Raw genomic sequence first — 19,974 nt, forward strand, 5'->3', positions numbered from 1 at the left:
ACCTGACTTGCTGTCTTCTATAAGACCTACTGCTTATGAACCTGCTCTACCTGACTTTCAGTCTGCTATAAGATGTGTTGTTTATGGACCTGAAGTACATGACTTTCAGTCTGCTATAAGACCTGTTGTTAATGGACCTGATGTACCTGACTTTCAGTCTGCTATAAGGTGTTGTTTATGGACCTGATGTACCTGATTTTCAGTCTGCTATAAGACCTGTTGTTTATGGACCTTTTGTGCCTGACTTTTAGTCTGCTATAAGATCTGTTGTGTTTGGACCTGTTGTACCTGACTTTCAGTCTGCTATAAAAACTGTTGTTTATGGACCTGATGTACCTGACTTTCAGTCTGCTATAAGATCTGTTGTTCATGGACCTTATATACCTGACTTTCAGTCTGCTATAAGAGGTCTGTTGTTTATGGACCTGATGTACCTGACTTTCAGTCTGCTATAAGATCTGTTTTTTATGGACCTGATGTACCTGACTTTCAGTCTGCTATAAGATGATGTTTATGGACCTGATGTACCTGACTTTGAGTCTGCTATAAGATCTGTTGTTTATGGACCTGTTGTACCTGACTTTCAATCTGCTATAAAACTGTTGTTTATGAACCTGATGTACCTGACTTTCAGTCTTCTATAAGATGTTGTTTATGGACCTGATGTACCTGACTTTCAGTCTACTATATGTTCTGTTGTTTATGGACTGGATGTACCTGAGTTTGAGTGTGCTGTAAAATCTGTTGTTTATGGACCTGTTGTACCTGACTTTCAGTCTGCTATAAAAACTGTTGTTTATGGACCTGTTGTACCTGACTTTCAGTCTGCTATAAGATCTGTTGTTTATGGACCTGTTGTACCTGATTTTCAGTCTGCTATAAAACTGTTGTTTATGAACCTGATGTACCTGACTTTCAGTCTGCTATAAGACCTGTTGTTTATGGATCTGTTGTACCTGACTTTCAGTCTGCTATAAGATCTGTTTTTTATGGACATGATGTACCTGTCTTGGAGTCTGCTGTAAGATCTGTTTTTTATGGACCTGTTGTACCTGATGTTCAGTCTGCTATAAGACTTGTTGTTTATGAACCTTATGTACCTGTTTTTCAGACTGCTATGAGACCTGATTTTTATGAACCTGATGTACCTGACTTTTAATCTGCTATAAGACCTGATGTACCTGAATATCAATCTGCTATAAGATCTGATATACTTGGATTTCAGTCTGCTATAAGACCTTCTGCCTGTGGACCTGTTGTACCTGACTTTCAGTCTGCTATAAGACCTACTGCTTATGGACATGTTATACCTGACTTTCAGTCTTGTATAAGATTTGTTGTTATGAACCTGAAATACATGACTTTCAGTCTGCTATAAGACCTACTGCTTATGGACCTGTTGTTCCTGACTTTCAATCTGCTATAAGATCTGATATACTTGAATTTCAGTCTGCTATAAGACCTGATGTATTTGACTTGCAGTCTGCTATAAGATCTACTTCTTATGAACCTGTTCTACCTGACTTTCAGTCTGGTATACGATTTGTTGTTTATGGACCTGAAGTACATGACTTTCAGTCTGCTATAAGACCTGTTGCTTATGTACCCGATGTACCTGTTTTTTTCAGTCTTCTTTAAGATCTGGTTTCATGGACGTGATGTACCTGACTTTCAGTCTGCTATAAGACCTGTTGTTTATGGACCTGATGTACGCGACTTTCAGCCTGCTATAAGATCTGTTGTTCATGGACCTTATATACCTGACTTTCAGTCTGCTATAAGATCTGTTCTTTATCGACGTGATATATATGACTTTCAGTCTGCTATAAGATGTTGTTTATGGACCTGATGTACCTGACTTTCAGTCTGCTGTAAGACCTGTTGTTTATGGACCTTATGTGTCTTACTTTCAGTCTGCTGTAAAACCTGTTGTTTATGGACCTGATGTACTAGACGCTTAGTCTGCTATAAGACCTGATGTACATGAATACCAATCTGCTATAAGATCTGATATACTTGAATTTCAGTCTGCTATAAGACCTGATGTACCTGACTTGCAGTCTGCTATAAGACTTACTGCTTAAGGACCTGTTGTACCTGACTTTCAGTCTGCTATAAGATCTGTTGTTATGAACCTGAAGTACATGACTTTCAGTCTGCTATAAGACCTACTGCTTATGGATCTGTTCTACCTGACTTTCAATCTGCTATAAGATCTACTGCTTATGGACCTGTTGTACCTCACTTTCAGTCTGCTGTAAGATCTGTTGTCATGAACCTGAAGTACATGACTTTCATTCTGCTATAAGACCTACTGCTTATGGACCTGCTCTACCTGACTTTCAGTCTGCTATAAGTCCTACTGCTTATGGACCTGCTCTACCTGACTTTCAGTCTGCTATACGATGTGTTATTTATGGACCTGAAGTACATGACTTTTAGTCTGCTATAAGACCTGTTGTTTATTTACCTGATGTACCTGTATTTTTCAGTCTTCTTTAAGATCTGGTTTCACGGACGCGATGTACCTGACTTTCAGTCTGCTGTAAGATGTTGTTTCTGGACCTGTTGTACCTGACTTTCAGTCTGCTATACGATTTGTTGTTTATGAACCTGAAGTACATGACTTTCAGTCTGCTATAAGACCTACTGCTTATGGATCTGTTGTACCTGACTTTCAATCTGCTATAAGATCTGTTGTTTATGAACCTGAAGTACATGACTTTCAGTCTGCTATAAGACCTACTGCTTATGGACCTGTTGTACGTGACTTTGAATCTACTATAAGATCTGATATACTTGAATTTCAGTCTGCTGTAAGACCTGATGTACCTGACTTGCAGTCTGCTATAAGTACTACTGCTTATGGACCTGTTGTACCTGACTTTTAGTCTGCTATAAGATCTGTTGTTTATGGACCTGTTGTACCTGACTTTCAGTCTGCTATAAAACTGTTGTTTATGAACCTGATGTACCTGACTTTCAGTCTGCTATAAGATGTTGTTTATGGACATGATGTACCTGACTTTCAGTCTACTATATGATCTGATGTTTATGGACCTGTTGTACCTGACTTTCTTTCTGCTATAAAAACTGTTGTTTATGAACCTGATGTACCTGACTTTCAGTCTGCTATAAGATCTGTTGTTTATAGATCTGATGTACCTTACTTTCAGTCTGCTATAACATCTGTTGTTTATGGATCTGATGTACCTGACTTTCAGTCTGTTATAAGACTGGTTGTTTATGGACCTGTTGTACCTGACTTTGAGTCTGCTGTAAGATTTCTTGTTTATGGACCTGTTGTACCTGACTTTCCTTCTGCTATAAGATCTGTTGTTTATGGACCTGATATACCTGACTTTCAGTCTGCTATAAGACCCGTTATTTATGAATCTGTTGTACCTGATATTCAGTCTGCTATAAGATCTTTTTTTTATGGATATGATGTATCTGACTTGGAGTCTGCTGTAAGATCTGTTGTTTATGGACCTGTTGTACCTAATGTTCAGTCTGATATAAGACTTGTTTTTATGAACCTGATGTACTTGACGCTTAGTCTGCTATAAGACCTGATGTACATGAATACCAATCTGCTATAAGATCTGATATACTTGAATTTCAGTCTGCTATAAGACCTGATGTACCTGACTTGCAGTCTGCTATAAGACTTACTGCTTAAGGACCTGTTGTACCTGACTTTCAGTCTGCTATAAGATCTGTTGTTATGAACCTGAAGTACATGACTTTCAGTCTGCTATAAGACCTACTGCTTATGGATCTCTTCTACCTGACTTTCAATCTGCTATAAGATCTACTGCTTATGGACCTGTTGTACCTCACTTTCAGTCTGCTGTAAGATCTGTTGTCATGAACCTGATGTACCTGACTTTCAGTCTGCTATAAGACCTACTGCCTATGGACCTGTAGCTGACTTTCAGTCTGCTATACGATTTGTTGTTTATGAACCTGAAGTACATGACTTTCAGTCTGCTATAAGACATACTGCTTATGGACCTGTTGTACCTGACTTTCAATCTGCTATAAGATGTGTTGTTATGAACCTGAAGTACATGACTTTCAGTCTGTTATAAGACCTACTGCTTATGGACCTGTTGTACCTGACTTTGAATCTACTATAAGATCTGATATACTTGAATTTCAGTCTACTGTAAAACCTGATGTACATGACTTGCAGTCTGCTATAAGACCTACTGCTTATGGACCTGCTCTACCTGACTTTCAGTCTGCTATAAGTCCTACTGCTTATGGACCTGCTCTACCTGACTTTCAGTCTGCTATACGATGTGTTATTTATGGACCTGAAGTACATGACTTTTAGTCTGCTATAAGACCTGTTGTTTATTTACCTGATGTACCTGTATTTTTCAGTCTTCTTTAAGATCTGGTTTCACGGACGCGATGTACCTGACTTTCAGTCTGCTGTAAGATGTTGTTTCTGGACCTGATGTACCTGACTTTCAGCCTGCTATAAGATCTGATGTTTATGGACCTGTTGTACCTGACTTTCAGTCTGCTATACGATTTGTTGTTTATGAACCTGAAGTACATGACTTTCAGTCTGCTATAAGACCTACTGCTTATGGATCTGTTGTACCTGACTTTCAATCTGCTATAAGATCTGTTGTTTATGAACCTGAAGTACATGACTTTCAGTCTGCTATAAGACCTACTGCTTATGGACCTGTTGTACGTGACTTTGAATCTACTATAAGATCTGATATACTTGAATTTCAGTCTGCTGTAAGACCTGATGTACCTGACTTGCAGTCTGCTATAAGTACTACTGCTTATGGACCTGTTGTACCTGACTTTTAGTCTGCTATAAGATCTGTTGTTTATGGACCTGTTGTACCTGACTTTCAGACTGCTATACAAACTGTTGTTTATGAACCTGATGTACCTGAGTTTCAGTCTGCTATAAGATGTTGTTTATGGACATGATGTACCTGACTTTCAGTCTACTATATGATCTGATGTTTATGGACCTGTTGTACCTGACTTTCTTTCTGCTATAAAACTGTTGTTTATGAACCTGATGTACCTGACTTTCAGTCTGCTATAAGATCTGTTGTTTATAGATCTGATGTACCTTACTTTCAGTCTGCTATAACATCTGTTGTTTATGGATCTGATGTACCTGACTTTCAGTCTGTTATAAGACTGGTTGTTTATGGACCTGTTGTACCTGACTTTGAGTCTGCTGTAAGATTTCTTGTTTATGGACCTGTTGTACCTGACTTTCCTTCTGCTATAAGATCTGTTGTTTATGGACCTGATATACCTGACTTTCAGTCTGCTATAAGACCCGTTATTTATGAATCTGTTGTACCTGATATTCAGTCTGCTATAAGATCTTTTTTTTTATGGATATGATGTATCTGACTTGGAGTCTGCTGTAAGATCTGTTGTTTATGGACCTGTTGTACCTAATGTTCAGTCTGATATAAGACTTGTTTTTATGAACCTGATGTACTTGACGCTTAGTCTGCTATAAGACCTGATGTACATGAATACCAATCTGCTATAAGATCTGATATACTTGAATTTCAGTCTGCTATAAGACCTGATGTACCTGACTTGCAGTCTGCTATAAGACTTACTGCTTAAGGACCTGTTGTACCTGACTTTCAGTCTGCTATAAGATCTGTTGTTATGAACCTGAAGTACATGACTTTCAGTCTGCTATAAGACCTACTGCTTATGGATCTCTTCTACCTGACTTTCAATCTGCTATAAGATCTACTGCTTATGGACCTGTTGTACCTCACTTTCAGTCTGCTGTAAGATCTGTTGTCATGAACCTGATGTACCTGACTTTCAGTCTGCTATAAGACCTACTGCCTATGGACCTGTAGCTGACTTTCAGTCTGCTATACGATTTGTTGTTTATGAACCTGAAGTACATGACTTTCAGTCTGCTATAAGACATACTGCTTATGGACCTATTGTACCTGGCTTTCAATCTGCTATAAGATGTGTTGTTATGAACCTGAAGTACATGACTTTCAGTCTGTTATAAGACCTACTGCTTATGGACCTGTTGTACCTGACTTTGAATCTACTATAAGATCTGATATACTTGAATTTCAGTCTACTGTAAAACCTGATGTACATGACTTGCAGTCTGCTATAAGACCTACTGCTTATGGACCTGTTGTACTTGACTTTCAGTCTGCTATAAGATCTGTTGTTTATGGACCTGTTGTACGTGACTTTCAGTCTGCTATAAAAACTGTTCTTTATGAACCTGATGTACCTGACTTTCAGTCTGCTATAAGATCTGTTGTTTATGGACCTGATATACCTAACTTTCAGTCTGCTCTAAAAACTGTTGTTTATCGACGTGTTGTACCTGACTTTCAGTCTGCTATAAGAGGCTGTTTATGGACATGATGTACCTGACTTTCAGTCTACATTATGATCTGATGTTTATGGACCTGATGTACTTGACTTTGAGTCTGCTGTAAGATCTGTTGTTAATGGACCTGTTGTACCTGACTTTCGGTCTGCTATAAAAACTGTTGTTTATGAACCTGATGTACCTGACTTTCAGTCTGCTATAAGATCTGTTGTTTATAGATGTGATGTACCTTTCTTTCAGTCTGCTATAATATCTGTTGTTTATGGATCTGATGTATTTGACTTTCAGTCTGTTATGATACTGGTTGTTTATGGACCTGTTGTACATGACTTTCAGTCTGCTATAGGATCTGTTGTTTATGCACGTGATGTATATGACTTTTAGTCTGCTGTAAAAACTTTTGTTTATGGACCTGTTGTACCTGACTTTCAGTCTGCTATAAGATGTTGTTTATGGACATCATGTACCTGACTTTCAGTCTGCTATAAAACCTGTTGTTTATGAACCTGATGTACCTGACTTTCAGTCTGCTATAAGATGTTCTTTATGGACCTTATATACCTGACTTTCAGTTTGCTATAAGACCTGTTGTTTATGGATTTGTTGTACCTGATTTTCAGTCTGCTATAGGATCTGTTCTTTATGGACGTGATGTATATGTTTTTCAGTCTGCTATAAGATGTTGTTTATGGACCTGATGTATCTGACTTTCAGTCTCCTATAAGATCTGTTGTTTATGGACCTGATGTACCTGACTTTCAGTCTGCTGTAAGAACTATTGTTTATGGACCTGATGTATCTGACTTTCAGTCTCCTATAAGATCTGTTGTTTGTGGACCTGTTGTACCTGGTGTTCAGTCTTTTATAAGAGTTGTTGTTTATGAACCTGATGTACCTGTTTTTCAGTCTGCTATAAGATGTTGTTTATGGACATCATGTACCTGTCTTTCACTCTGCTATAAGATCTGTTGTTTATGGACCTGATGTACCTGACTTTGAGTCTGCTGTAAGATCTGTTGTTTATGGACCTGATAAACCTGACTTTCAGTCTGCAATAAAAACTGTTGTTTATGAACGTGATGTACCTGACTTTCAGTCTGTTATAAGACTGGTTGTTTATGGACCTGTTGTACCTAACTTTGAGTCTGCTGTAAGATCTGTTTTTTATGGACCAGTTGTACCTGACTTTCAGTCTGCTATAAAAACTGTTGTTTATGAACCTGATGTACCTGAATTTTAGTCTGCTATAAGATCTGTTGTTTATGGACCTGATATACCTGACTTTCAGTCTGCTATAAGACCTGTTGTTTATGGATCTGTTGTACCTAACATTCAGTTTGTTATAAGATCTAGTTTTTTGGACCTGTTGTACCTGATATTCAGTCTGCTATAAGACTTGTTGTTTATGAACCTGATGTACCTGACTTTTAATCTGCTATAAGACCTGATGTACCTGACTTTTAATCTGCTATAAGACCTGATGTACCTGACTTTTAATCTGCTATAAGACCTGATGTACCTGAATATCAATCTGCTATAAGATCTGATATACTTCAGTTTCAGTCTGCTATAAGACCTGATGTACCTGACTTGCACTCTGCTATAAGACCTTCTGCCTGTGGACCTGTTGTACATGACTTTCAGTCTGCTATATGACCTACTGCTTATGGACCTGTTCTACCTGATTTTCAATCTGCTATAAGATCTACTGCTTATGGACCTGTTGTACCTGATTTTCAATCTGCTATAAGATCTGATATACTTGAATTTCAGTCTGCTATAAGACCTGATGTACCTGAATATCAATCTGCTATAAGATCTGATATACTTGGATTTCAGTCTGCTATAAGACCTTCTGCCTGTGGACCTGTTGTACCTGACTTTCAGTCTGCTATAAGACCTACTGCTCATGGACATGTTATACCTGACTTTCAGTCTTGTATAAGATTTGTTGTTATGAACCTGAAATACATGACTTTCAGTCTGCTATAAGACCTACTGCTTATGGACCTGTTGTTCCTGACTTTCAATCTGCTATAAGATCTGATATACTTGAATTTCAGTCTACTGTAAAACCTGATGTATTTGACTTGCAGTCTGCTATAAGACCTACTGCTTATGGACCTGTTGTACTTGACTTTCAGTCTGCTATAAGATCTGTTGTTTATGGACCTGTTGTACCTGACTTTCAGTCTGCTATAAAAACTGTTGTTTATGGACCTGTTGTACCTGATTTTCAGTTTGCTGTAAGATGTTGTTTATGGACATGATGTACCTGACTTTCAGTCTACTATATGATCTGATGTTTATGGACCTGATGTATATCTGACTTTGAGTCTGCTGTAAGATCTGTTGTTAATGGACCTGTTGTACCTGACTTTTAGTCTGCTATAAGACCTGATGTACCTGAATATCAATCTGCTATAAGATCTGATATTCTTGAATTTCAGTCTGCTATAAGACCTGATGTACATGACTTGCACTCTGCTATAAGACCTACTGCCTATGGACCTGTTGTACCTGACTTTCAGTCTGCTATACGATTTGTTGTTATGAACCTGAAGTAAATGACTTTCAGTCTGCTATAAGACCTACTGCTTATGGACCTGGTGTACCTGACTTTCAGTCTGCTGTAAGATCTGTTGTTAATGGACCTGTTGTACCTGACTTTCTTTCTGCTATAAAAATTGTTGTTTATGAACCTGATGTACCTTACTTTCAGTCTGCTATAAGATCTGTTGTTTATAGATCTGATGTACCTTACTTTCAGTCTGCTATAACATCTGTTGTTTATGGATCTGATGTACCTGACTTTCAGTCTGTTATAAGACAGGTTGTTTATGGACCTGTTGTATCTGACTTTGAGTCTGCTGTAAGATCTGTTGTTTATGGACCTGTTGTACGTGACTTTCAGTCTGCTATAAAACTGTTGTTTATGAACCTGATGTACCTGACTTTCAGTCTGCTATAAGATCTGTTGTTTATGGATTTGATATACCTAACTTTCAGTCTGCTCTAAAAACTGTTGTTTATCGACGTGTTGTACCTGACTTTCAGTCTGCTATAAGAGGCTGTTTATGGACATGATGTACCTGACTTTCAGTCTACATTATGATCTGATGTTTATGGACCTGATGTACTTGACTTTGAGTCTGCTGTAAGATCTGTTGTTAATGGACCTGTTGTACCTGACTTTCGGTCTGCTATAAAAACTGTTGTTTATGAACCTGATGTACCTGACTTTCAGTCTGCTATAAGATCTGTTGTTTATAGATGTGATGTACCTTTCTTTCAGTCTGCTATAATATCTGTTGTTTATGGATCTGATGTATTTGACTTTCAGTCTGTTATGATACTGGTTGTTTATGGACCTGTTGTACATGACTTTCAGTCTGCTATAGGATCTGTTGTTTATGCACGTGATGTATATGACTTTTAGTCTGCTGTAAAAACTTTTGTTTATGGACCTGTTGTACCTGACTTTCAGTCTGCTATAAAAACTGTTGTTTATGGACCTGTTGTACCTGACTTTCAGTCTGCTATAAGATGTTGTTTATGGACATCATGTACCTGACTTTCAGTCTGCTATAAAACCTGTTGTTTATGAACCTGATGTACCTGACTTTCAGTCTGCTATAAGATGTTCTTTATGGACCTTATATACCTGACTTTCAGTTTGCTATAAGACCTGTTGTTTATGGATTTGTTGTACCTGATTTTCAGTCTGCTATAGGATCTGTTCTTTATGGACGTGATGTATATGTTTTTCAGTCTGCTATAAGATGTTGTTTATGGACCTGATGTATCTGACTTTCAGTCTCCTATAAGATCTGTTGTTTATGGACCTGATGTACCTGACTTTCAGTCTGCTGTAAGAACTATTGTTTATGGACCTGATGTATCTGACTTTCAGTCTCCTATAAGATCTGTTGTTTGTGGACCTGTTGTACCTGGTGTTCAGTCTTTTATAAGAGTTGTTGTTTATGAACCTGATGTACCTGTTTTTCAGTCTGCTATAAGATGTTGTTTATGGACATCATGTACCTGTCTTTCACTCTGCTATAAGATCTGTTGTTTATGGACCTGATGTACCTGACTTTGAGTCTGCTGTAAGATCTGTTGTTTATGGACCTGTTAAACCTGACTTTCAGTCTGCAATAAAAACTGTTGTTTATGAACGTGATGTACCTGACTTTCAGTCTGTTATAAGACTGGTTGTTTATGGACCTGTTGTACCTAACTTTGAGTCTGCTGTAAGATCTGTTTTTTATGGACCAGTTGTACCTGACTTTCAGTCTGCTATAAAAACTGTTGTTTATGAACCTGATGTATCTGACTTTTAATCTGCTATAAGACCTGATGTACCTGACTTTTAATTGCTATAAGACCTGATGTACCTGACTTTTAATCTGCTATAAGACCTGATGTACCTGAATATCAATCTGCTATAAGATCTGATATACTTCAGTTTCAGTCTGCTATAAGACCTGATGTACCTGACTTGCACTCTGCTATAAGACCTTCTGCCTGTGGACCTGTTGTACATGACTTTCAGTCTGCTATAAGACCTACTGCTTATGGACCTGTTCTACCTGATTTTCAATCTGCTATAAGATCTACTGCTTATGGACCTGTTGTACCTGATTTTCAATCTGCTATAAGATCTGATATACTTGAATTTCAGTTTGCTATAAAAGATGATGTACCTGACTTGCTGTCTTCTATAAGACCTACTGCTTATGAACCTGCTCTACCTGACTTTCAGTCTGCTATACGATGTGTTGTTTATGGACCTGAAGTACATGACTTTCAGTCTGTTATAAGACCTGTTGTTTATGGACCTGATGTTCGCGACTTTCAGTCTGCTATAAGGTGTTGTTTCTGGACCTGATGTACCTGATTTTGAGTCTGCTATAATACCTGTTGTTTATGGACATTTTGGTGCCTGACTTTTAGTCTGCTATAAGATCTGTTGTGTTTGGACCTATTGTACCTGACTTTCAGTCTGCTATAAAAACTGTTGTTTATGAACCTGATGTACCTGACTTTCAGCCTGCTATAAGATCTGTTGTTCATGGACCTTATATACCTGACTTTCAGTCTGCTATGAGGTCTGTTCTTTATGGACCTGACGTACATGACTTTCGGTCTGCTCTAAGATCTGTTTTTTATGGACGTGATGTATATGACTTTCAGTCTGCTATAAGATGATGTTAATGGACCTGATGTTCCTGACTTTGAGTCTGCTATAAGATCTGTTGTTTATGGATCTGTTGTAACTGACTTTCAATCTGCTATACAAACTGTTGTTTATGAACCTGATGTACCTGACTTTCAGTCTTCTGTAAGATGTTGTTTATGGACATGATGTACATGACTTTCAGTCTACTATATGTTCTGTTGTTTATGGACTGGATGTACCTGAGTTTGAGTGTGCTGTAAAATCTGTTGTTAATGGACCTGTTGTACCTGACTTTCGGTCTGCGATAAAAACTGTTGTTTATGGACCTGTTGTACCTGACTTTGAGTCTGCTGTAAGATCTGTTGTTTATGGACCTGTTGTACCTGATTTTCAGTCTGCTATAAAAACTGTTGTTTATGAACCTGATGTACCTGACTTTCAGTCTGCTATAAGACCTGTTATTTATGGATCTGTTGTACCTGACATTCAGTCTGCTATAAGATCTGTTTTTTATGGACATGATGTACCTGTCTTGGAGTCTGCTGTAAGATTTGTTTTTTATGGACCTGTTGTACCTGATGTTCAGTCTGCTATAAGACTTGTTGTTTATGAACCTTATGTACCTGTTTTTCAGACTGCTATGAGACCTGATTTTTATGAACCTGATGTACCTGACTTTTAATCTGCTATAAGACCTGATGTACCTGAATATCAATCTGCTATAAGATCTGATATACTTGGATTTCAGTCTGCTATAAGACCTTCTGCCTGTGGACCTGTTGTACCTGACTTTCAGTCTGCTATACGATGTGTTATTTATGGACCTGAAGTACATGACTTTTAGTCTGCTATAAGACCTGTTGTTTATTTACCTGATGTACCTGTATTTTTCAGTCTTCTTTAAGATCTGGTTTCACGGACGCGATGTACCTGACTTTCAGTCTGCTGTAAGATGTTGTTTCTGGACCTGATGTACCTGACTTTCAGCCTGCTATAAGATCTGATGTTTATGGACCTGTTGTACCTGACTTTCAGTCTGCTATACGATTTGTTGTTTATGAACCTGAAGTACATGACTTTCAGTCTGCTATAAGACCTACTGCTTATGGATCTGTTGTACCTGACTTTCAATCTGCTATAAGATCTGTTGTTATGAACCTGAAGTACATGACTTTCAGTCTGCTATAAGACCTACTGCTTATGGACCTGTTGTACGTGACTTTGAATCTACTATAAGATCTGATATACTTGAATTTCAGTTTGCTGTAAGACCTGATGTACCTGACTTGCAGTCTGCTATAAGTCCTACTGCTTATGGACCTGTTGTACCTGACTTTTAGTCTGCTATAAGATCTGTTGTTTATGGACCTGTTGTACCTGACTTTCAGTCTGCTATACAAACTGTTGTTTATGAACCTGATGTACCTGAGTTTCAGTCTGCTATAAGATGTTGTTTATGGACATGATGTACCTGACTTTCAGTCTACTATATGATCTGATGTTTATGGACCTGTTGTACCTGACTTTCTTTCTGCTATAAAAACTGTTGTTTATGAACCTGATGTACCTGACTTTCAGTCTGCTATAAGATCTGTTGTTTATAGATCTGATGTACCTTACTTTCAGTCTGCTATAACATCTGTTGTTTATGGATCTGATGTACCTGACTTTCAGTCTGTTATAAGACTGGTTGTTTATGGACCTGTTATACCTGACTTTGAGTCTGCTGTAAGATCTCTTGTTTATGGACCTGTTGTACCTGACTTTCAGTCTGCTATAAGATCTGTTGTTTATGGACCTGATATACCTGACTTTCAGTCTGCTATAAGACCTGTTATTTATGAATCTGTTGTACCTGATATTCAGTCTGCTATAAGATCTTTTTTTTATGGATATGATGTATCTGACTTGGAGTCTGCTGTAAGATCTGTTGTTTATGGACCTGTTGTACCTAATGTTCAGTCTGATATAAGACTTGTTTTTATGAACCTGATGTACTTGACGCTTAGTCTGCTATAAGACCTGATGTACATGAATACCAATCTGCTATAAGATCTGATATACTTGAATTTCAGTCTGCTATAAGATCTGTTGTTTATAGATCTGATGTACCTTACTTTCAGTCTGCTATAACATCTGTTGTTTATGGATCTGATGTACCTGACTTTCAGTCTGTTATAAGACTGGTTGTTTATGGACCTGTTATACCTGACTTTGAGTCTGCTGTAAGATCTCTTGTTTATGGACCTGTTGTACCTGACTTTCAGTCTGCTATAAGATCTGTTGTTTATGGACCTGATATACCTGACTTTCAGTCTGCTATAAGACCTGTTATTTATGAATCTGTTGTACCTGATATTCAGTCTGCTATAAGATCTTTTTTTTATGGATATGATGTATCTGACTTGGAGTCTGCTGTAAGATCTGTTGTTTATGGACCTGTTGTACCTAATGTTCAGTCTGATATAAGACTTGTTTTTATGAACCTGATGTACTTGACGCTTAGTCTGCTATAAGACCTGATGTACATGAATACCAATCTGCTATAAGATCTGATATACTTGAATTTCAGTCTGCTATAAGACCTGATGTACCTGACTTGCAGTCTGCTATAAGACTTACTGCTTAAGGACCTGTTGTACCTGACTTTCAGTCTGCTATAATATCTGTTGTTATGAACCTGAAGTACATGACTTTCAGTCTGCTATAAGACCTACTGCTTATGGATCTGTTCTACCTGACTTTCAATCTGCTATAAGATCTACTGCTTATGGACCTGTTGTACCTCACTTTCAGTCTGCTGTAAGGTCTGTTGTCATGAACCTGAAGTACATGACTTTCATTCTGCTATAAGACCTACTGCTTATGGACCTGCTCTACCTGACTTTCAGTCTGCTATAAGTCCTACTGCTTATGGACCTGCTCTACCTGACTTTCAGTCTGCTATACGATGTGTTATTTATGGACCTGAAGTACATGACTTTTACTCTGCTATAAGACCTGTTGTTTATTTACCTGATGTACCTGTATTTTTCAGTCTTCTTTAAGATCTGGTTTCACGGACGCGATGTACCTGACTTTCAGTCTGCTGTAAGATGTTGTTTCTGGACCTGATGTACCTGACTTTCAGCCTGCTATAAGATCTGATGTTTATGGACCTGTTGTACCTGACTTTCAGTCTGCTATACGATTTGTTGTTTATGAACCTGAAGTACATGACTTTCAGTCTGCTATAAGACCTACTGCTTATGGATCTGTTGTACCTGACTTTCAATCTGCTATAAGATCTGTTGTTATGAACCTGAAGTACATGACTTTCAGTCTGCTATAAGACCTACTGCTTATGGACCTGTTGTACGTGACTTTGAATCTACTATAAGATCTGATATACTTGAATTTCAGTCTGCTGTAAGACCTGTTGTACCTGACTTGCAGTCTGCTATAAGTCCTACTGCTTATGGACCTGTTGTACCTGACTTTTAGTCTGCTATAAGATCTGTTGTTTATGGACCTGTTGTACCTGACTTTCAGTCTGCTATACAAACTGTTGTTTATGAACCTGATGTACCTGAGTTTCAGTCTGCTATAAGATGTTGTTTATGGACATGATGTACCTGACTTTCAGTCTACTATATGATCTGATGTTTATGGACCTGTTGTACCTGACTTTCTTTCCGCTATAAAAACTGTTGTTTATGAACCTGATGTACCTGACTTTCAGTCTGCTATAAGATCTGTTGTTTATAGATCTGATGTACCTGACTTTCAGTCTGCTATAAGATCTGTTGTTTATGGATCTGATGTACCTGACTTTCAGTCTGTTATAAGACTGGTTGTTTATGGACCTGTTGTACCTGACTTTGTGTCTGCTGTAAGATCTCTTGTTTATGGACCTGTTGTACCTGACTTTCAGTCTGCTATAAGATCTGTTGTTTATGGACCTGATATACCTGACTTTCAGTCTGCTATAAGACCTGTTATTTATGAATCTGTTGTACCTGATATTCAGTCTGCTATAAGATCTTTTTTTTATGGACATGATGTATCTGACTTGGAGTCTGCTGTAAGATCTGTTGTTTATGGACCTGTTGTACCTGATGTTCAGTCTGCTATAAGACTTGTTGTTTATGAACCTGATGTACCTGTTTTTCAGTCTGCTATGAGACCTGATTTTTATGGACCTGATGTACCTTACTTTCAGTCTGCTCTAAGACCTGTTGTTTATGGACCTCATGTACCTGATTTTCAGTCTGTTATAAGATCTGTTTCTTATAGACGTGATGTACCTGTGCCTACTTTACTGGAGTCTTTTGATAGAGTGTCATCTGGTGTCAATCAGAATGATTGTAGACATTATTTTAATCCTGAAATGCCTGGTGAATAATTACTTGGATTATCTTTAGAGATGTTACAGATTCTTAATAAACAACAGATCTTGTTAGTTACGTGCTTGTTGAACATGAACTGTTGGGTTTTACTATGAGTTAGGATATACTGAATATATCTCTTAAACTGTTGTTGCTGTCAGCAAATAACAAAGGAAATACTTCATCAAGATGTCAGGAAGATGGAGAGGAGGTAACAGGGGAGATGGAACATCAGTGTGATGGTTCACTTCTGTTGTATATTTAAATGATAGGCTCCAGACACAACACCTAAAAGAAATACCATGACGCGTAGTTTTGAGACTGACAAAAATTTCACAAAATCTAGATGAATGAGGATACATATTTGTTTAAGATCAAAGTTCATCCATTTACTTTAGATTGTGTTTTTATTGACAAACATAATCATAATGTTCCATGAGATAAATGAAATAATAATTTAAACTAAGTCAGGGTTATTTTATTGATGTGTAAAAATCTTTGTGATAAAGAAAAATAAATATATAAATGTTTTGTTGCTGAATTATAGAAATTATGACATTAAAACTAAAACAAGTGTTATGAAGTTTATATTTATAAGCCTATGTAACTAATTACTCTGCCACTTCTCATAAATCAGGTATGTTATTCAATACAATTAAAAAAGATACACATAAATTATGTTGCCAGTAGACATTTTTGATTCTTGACAGTATAAAGGTTTATTTGTGACCACTTGTATTTACATAAAAGTGTAACTTAGTATATTTGTTGTTAGATTTTATGACTATCAGGTTTTCGAAAATTAATGCAGGTGTTGGATATTAAAAACAAATCATAATCTTACTAATTTTTTAAAATTGAAAGCAAATTATCTCAAAAATACTTGTAAGTCTCTTTAGCTATCATTAAAATTTCAATTATCTGTTATGGATACAAAATGTTGTAATTATTGGCAGAATAAAAATATGTTTGTATGTGATATACACAAACATACTGTTAAATGTTTATACAAATTTGCCTGTAAATGCCTTTATTGGTAAAACCATGGTTGTAATAAATGATATATTTGTGAAAAGTACAATTTTCTTATTTTTCCTTAGCTCATACTTAATAAGTTAGAGCTAGCTTGGCAAAATTGTTTTTCTGTTCATTCAGTAACCATAAAACACTTTAAAGATGAGTTGTTTGTTTGTTTAGTACTCCTAAAATACACATGATAAGTTAGAAACAAGTTAAGTGATTTGTTTGTCCTTTTTGTAACATGTGGTAATAAGAAATGGATTTAAAAATTTGAGTATTTTTGAGAGAAAAACAGATGCACTTACAGCTTAACATGGATTGAAAATAGTTGTAACTGTTACATGTATAATGTATAACTAGGTGTAACTGTTACATGTGTAATGTATGACTTGGTGTAACTGTTACATGTGTAATGTATAACTAGGTGTAACTGTTACATGTGTAATGTATAACTAGGTGTAACTGTTACATGTATAACGTATAACTAGGTGTAACTGTTACATGTATAATGTATAACTAGGTGTAACTGTTACATGTATAATGTATAACTAGGTGTAACTGTTACATGTGTAATGTATAACTAGGTGTAACTGTTACATGTATAATGTATAACTAGGTGTAACTGTTACATGTATAATGTATAACTAGGTGTAACTGTTACATGTGTAATGTATAACTAGGTGTAACTGTTACATTTATAATGGTTTCAGTTTTTAAACTGTTGACATTCAGTAGGGTTGGATTAATGAGTTCCTTCCTTGAATAAGATATCACCAACAATCAAACTGTAGCAGGTTCAAGTGACTGCTACCTATCAACTGTAGCAGGTTTAATTACAGCAAGTCATCTTCAGTCAAAGAGATTAGCAGGTCAAAGATGAGAGAAAGTCTCAGTAGATGAGAATGATAAGTCTTGATGTAAGATTGTGTTAAGAGAATAAAAAAGTTTGGTATGACGTATTTATTTGTCTGTACTATTTGTGTTTGTGAAATATAAACACATATAATTCACGAATATTATTGGCAGTTCCCTCTAAAATGTGTAACTATTTCAGTTTTACGGTTGAGATATTTAATATCAGGATAATACATTTTTTTTCTCATATCAATATTGTTATGTAGATAAAGAACACAAGGCTAGAACAATGAAATCTTTCTTTAGAGCACAAGTTTATCATTCCCCCAAGGCATGTCCTTCTTATGATGTTAATATTGGCTAAGCTACAAAACCAAACTAGAAAAATGGACAACAACAAACACTTTCATTGTCCCAATCTAACTACAGTAATCTCTCTTGATCTCTTTCTTTTAATTTATGATCTCGCATAACTCATTGGATTATAAGATGTAAAATTATTGTTATTAATCAGATGAAGAACAGAACTCGACAGTCTGATTGGCCATCTGCAATCCAGGCTTGCTACATAAAGTTCATTAAATGTTTATTATATGTACAAGTCCCAGTTTTCCCTGAAGAGGAAAGGTTCACCTTTCTAATGCCTTCAGGTTATAGCGTTTTTCTTTCATTTCTATCCTACATCATTTTCTAACATTATACATGTACAAATAAAATGTTTCCTTTAGAAATCAATGTTCACTGTGAACGTATTTTAACAAAAACTAAAATGAAATGTTAAACTGCTAATGAAGTAACAGCAGTTCTAGATTTTGACAGTATAATCTAGTTAGTGGTAGAACAGTGGTTATATATATTTATACCATAATCCAGTTAATGATAGAACAGTGGTTATAAATATTTATACCATAATCCAGTTAATGATAGAACAGTGGTTATAAATATTTATATCAAAATCCAGTTAATGATAGAACAGTGGTTATAAATATTTATATCATAATCCAGTTAATGATAGAACAGTGGTTATAAATATTTATATCATAATCTAGTTAATGATAGAACAGTGGTTATAAATATTTATATCATAATCTAGTTAATGATAGAACAGTGGTTATAAATATTTATACCATAATCCAGTTAATGATAGAACAGTGGTTATAAATATTTATATCATAATCTAGTTAATGCTAGAACAGTGGTTATAAATATTTATATCATAATCTAGTTAATGGTAGAACAGTGGTTATAAATATTTATACCATAATCCAGTTAATGATAGAACAGTGGTTATAAATATTTATACCATAATCCAGTTAATGATAGAACAGTGGTTATAAATATTTATATCATAATCTAGTTAATGATAGAACAGTGGTTATAAATATTTATATCATAATCTAGTTAATGATAGAACAGTGGTTATAAATATTTATATCATAAACTAGTTAATGATAGAACAGTGGTTATAAATATTTATATCATAATCCAGTTAATGATAGAACAGTGGTTTTAAATTTTTACATTATAACTTAGTTTACAATTTACGAATTTAGAACTACTGTTCTATCATTTACCTATGTTAATCCATGCAAGGGATATTTAAAAAGAGATATCTATTTTATCATTTTGCAGGGCCGAGCTGCTGACCTTCGTTACATCGAGGCAGCTGCTCGCATGATTGGAGAAGTAGCAGAAGGAATGAAAATTGTTGTTGAGAAGAGCACTGTTCCTGTGAAGGCAGCTGAAAGTGTTGATACCATTCTCAAATCCAACTTACGGCCCGGTGTTAACTTTCAAGTATGTTTATACATGTAAATAAAAGAAACCAACTTGTCACTAAGAGTAGACTTTCATGGTAAGTTTATGGTCAAGCTACTTCCATGCAGTCTTCTTCTACTTTGACCCAGGTACTTCTATGTAGTCTTCTTCTACTTTAACCCAGGTACTTCTATCTAGTCTTCTTCTACTTTGACCCAGGTACTTCTATGTAGTCTTCTTCTACTTTGACCCAGGTACTTCTATGTAGTCTTCTTCTACTCTGACCCAGGTACTTCTATGTAGTCTTCTTCTACTTTGACCCAGGTACTTCTATGTAGTCTTCTTCTACTTCTACTTCTATGTAGTCTTCTTCTACTTTAACCCAGGTACTTCTATGTAGTCTTCTT

General features: G+C 36.3%; 1 protein-coding gene across 1 annotated transcript in view; it reads left to right on the forward strand.

The window, feature by feature from the left end:
• Positions 1-19,974, forward strand: part of LOC143254494 (UDP-glucose 6-dehydrogenase-like) — a 150,169-nt gene that overhangs the window by 121,695 nt on the left and 8,500 nt on the right. The window contains exon 4 of the mRNA XM_076509666.1: positions 19,442-19,606. Coding sequence (XP_076365781.1) covers positions 19,442-19,606 — 165 coding nt within the window. The remainder of the gene's footprint in view (positions 1-19,441; positions 19,607-19,974) is intronic.

The sequence above is a fragment of the Tachypleus tridentatus genome, chromosome 6 (genome assembly GCF_004210375.1).
Source record: "Tachypleus tridentatus isolate NWPU-2018 chromosome 6, ASM421037v1, whole genome shotgun sequence".
Lineage (NCBI taxonomy): Eukaryota > Metazoa > Arthropoda > Merostomata > Xiphosura > Limulidae > Tachypleus > Tachypleus tridentatus.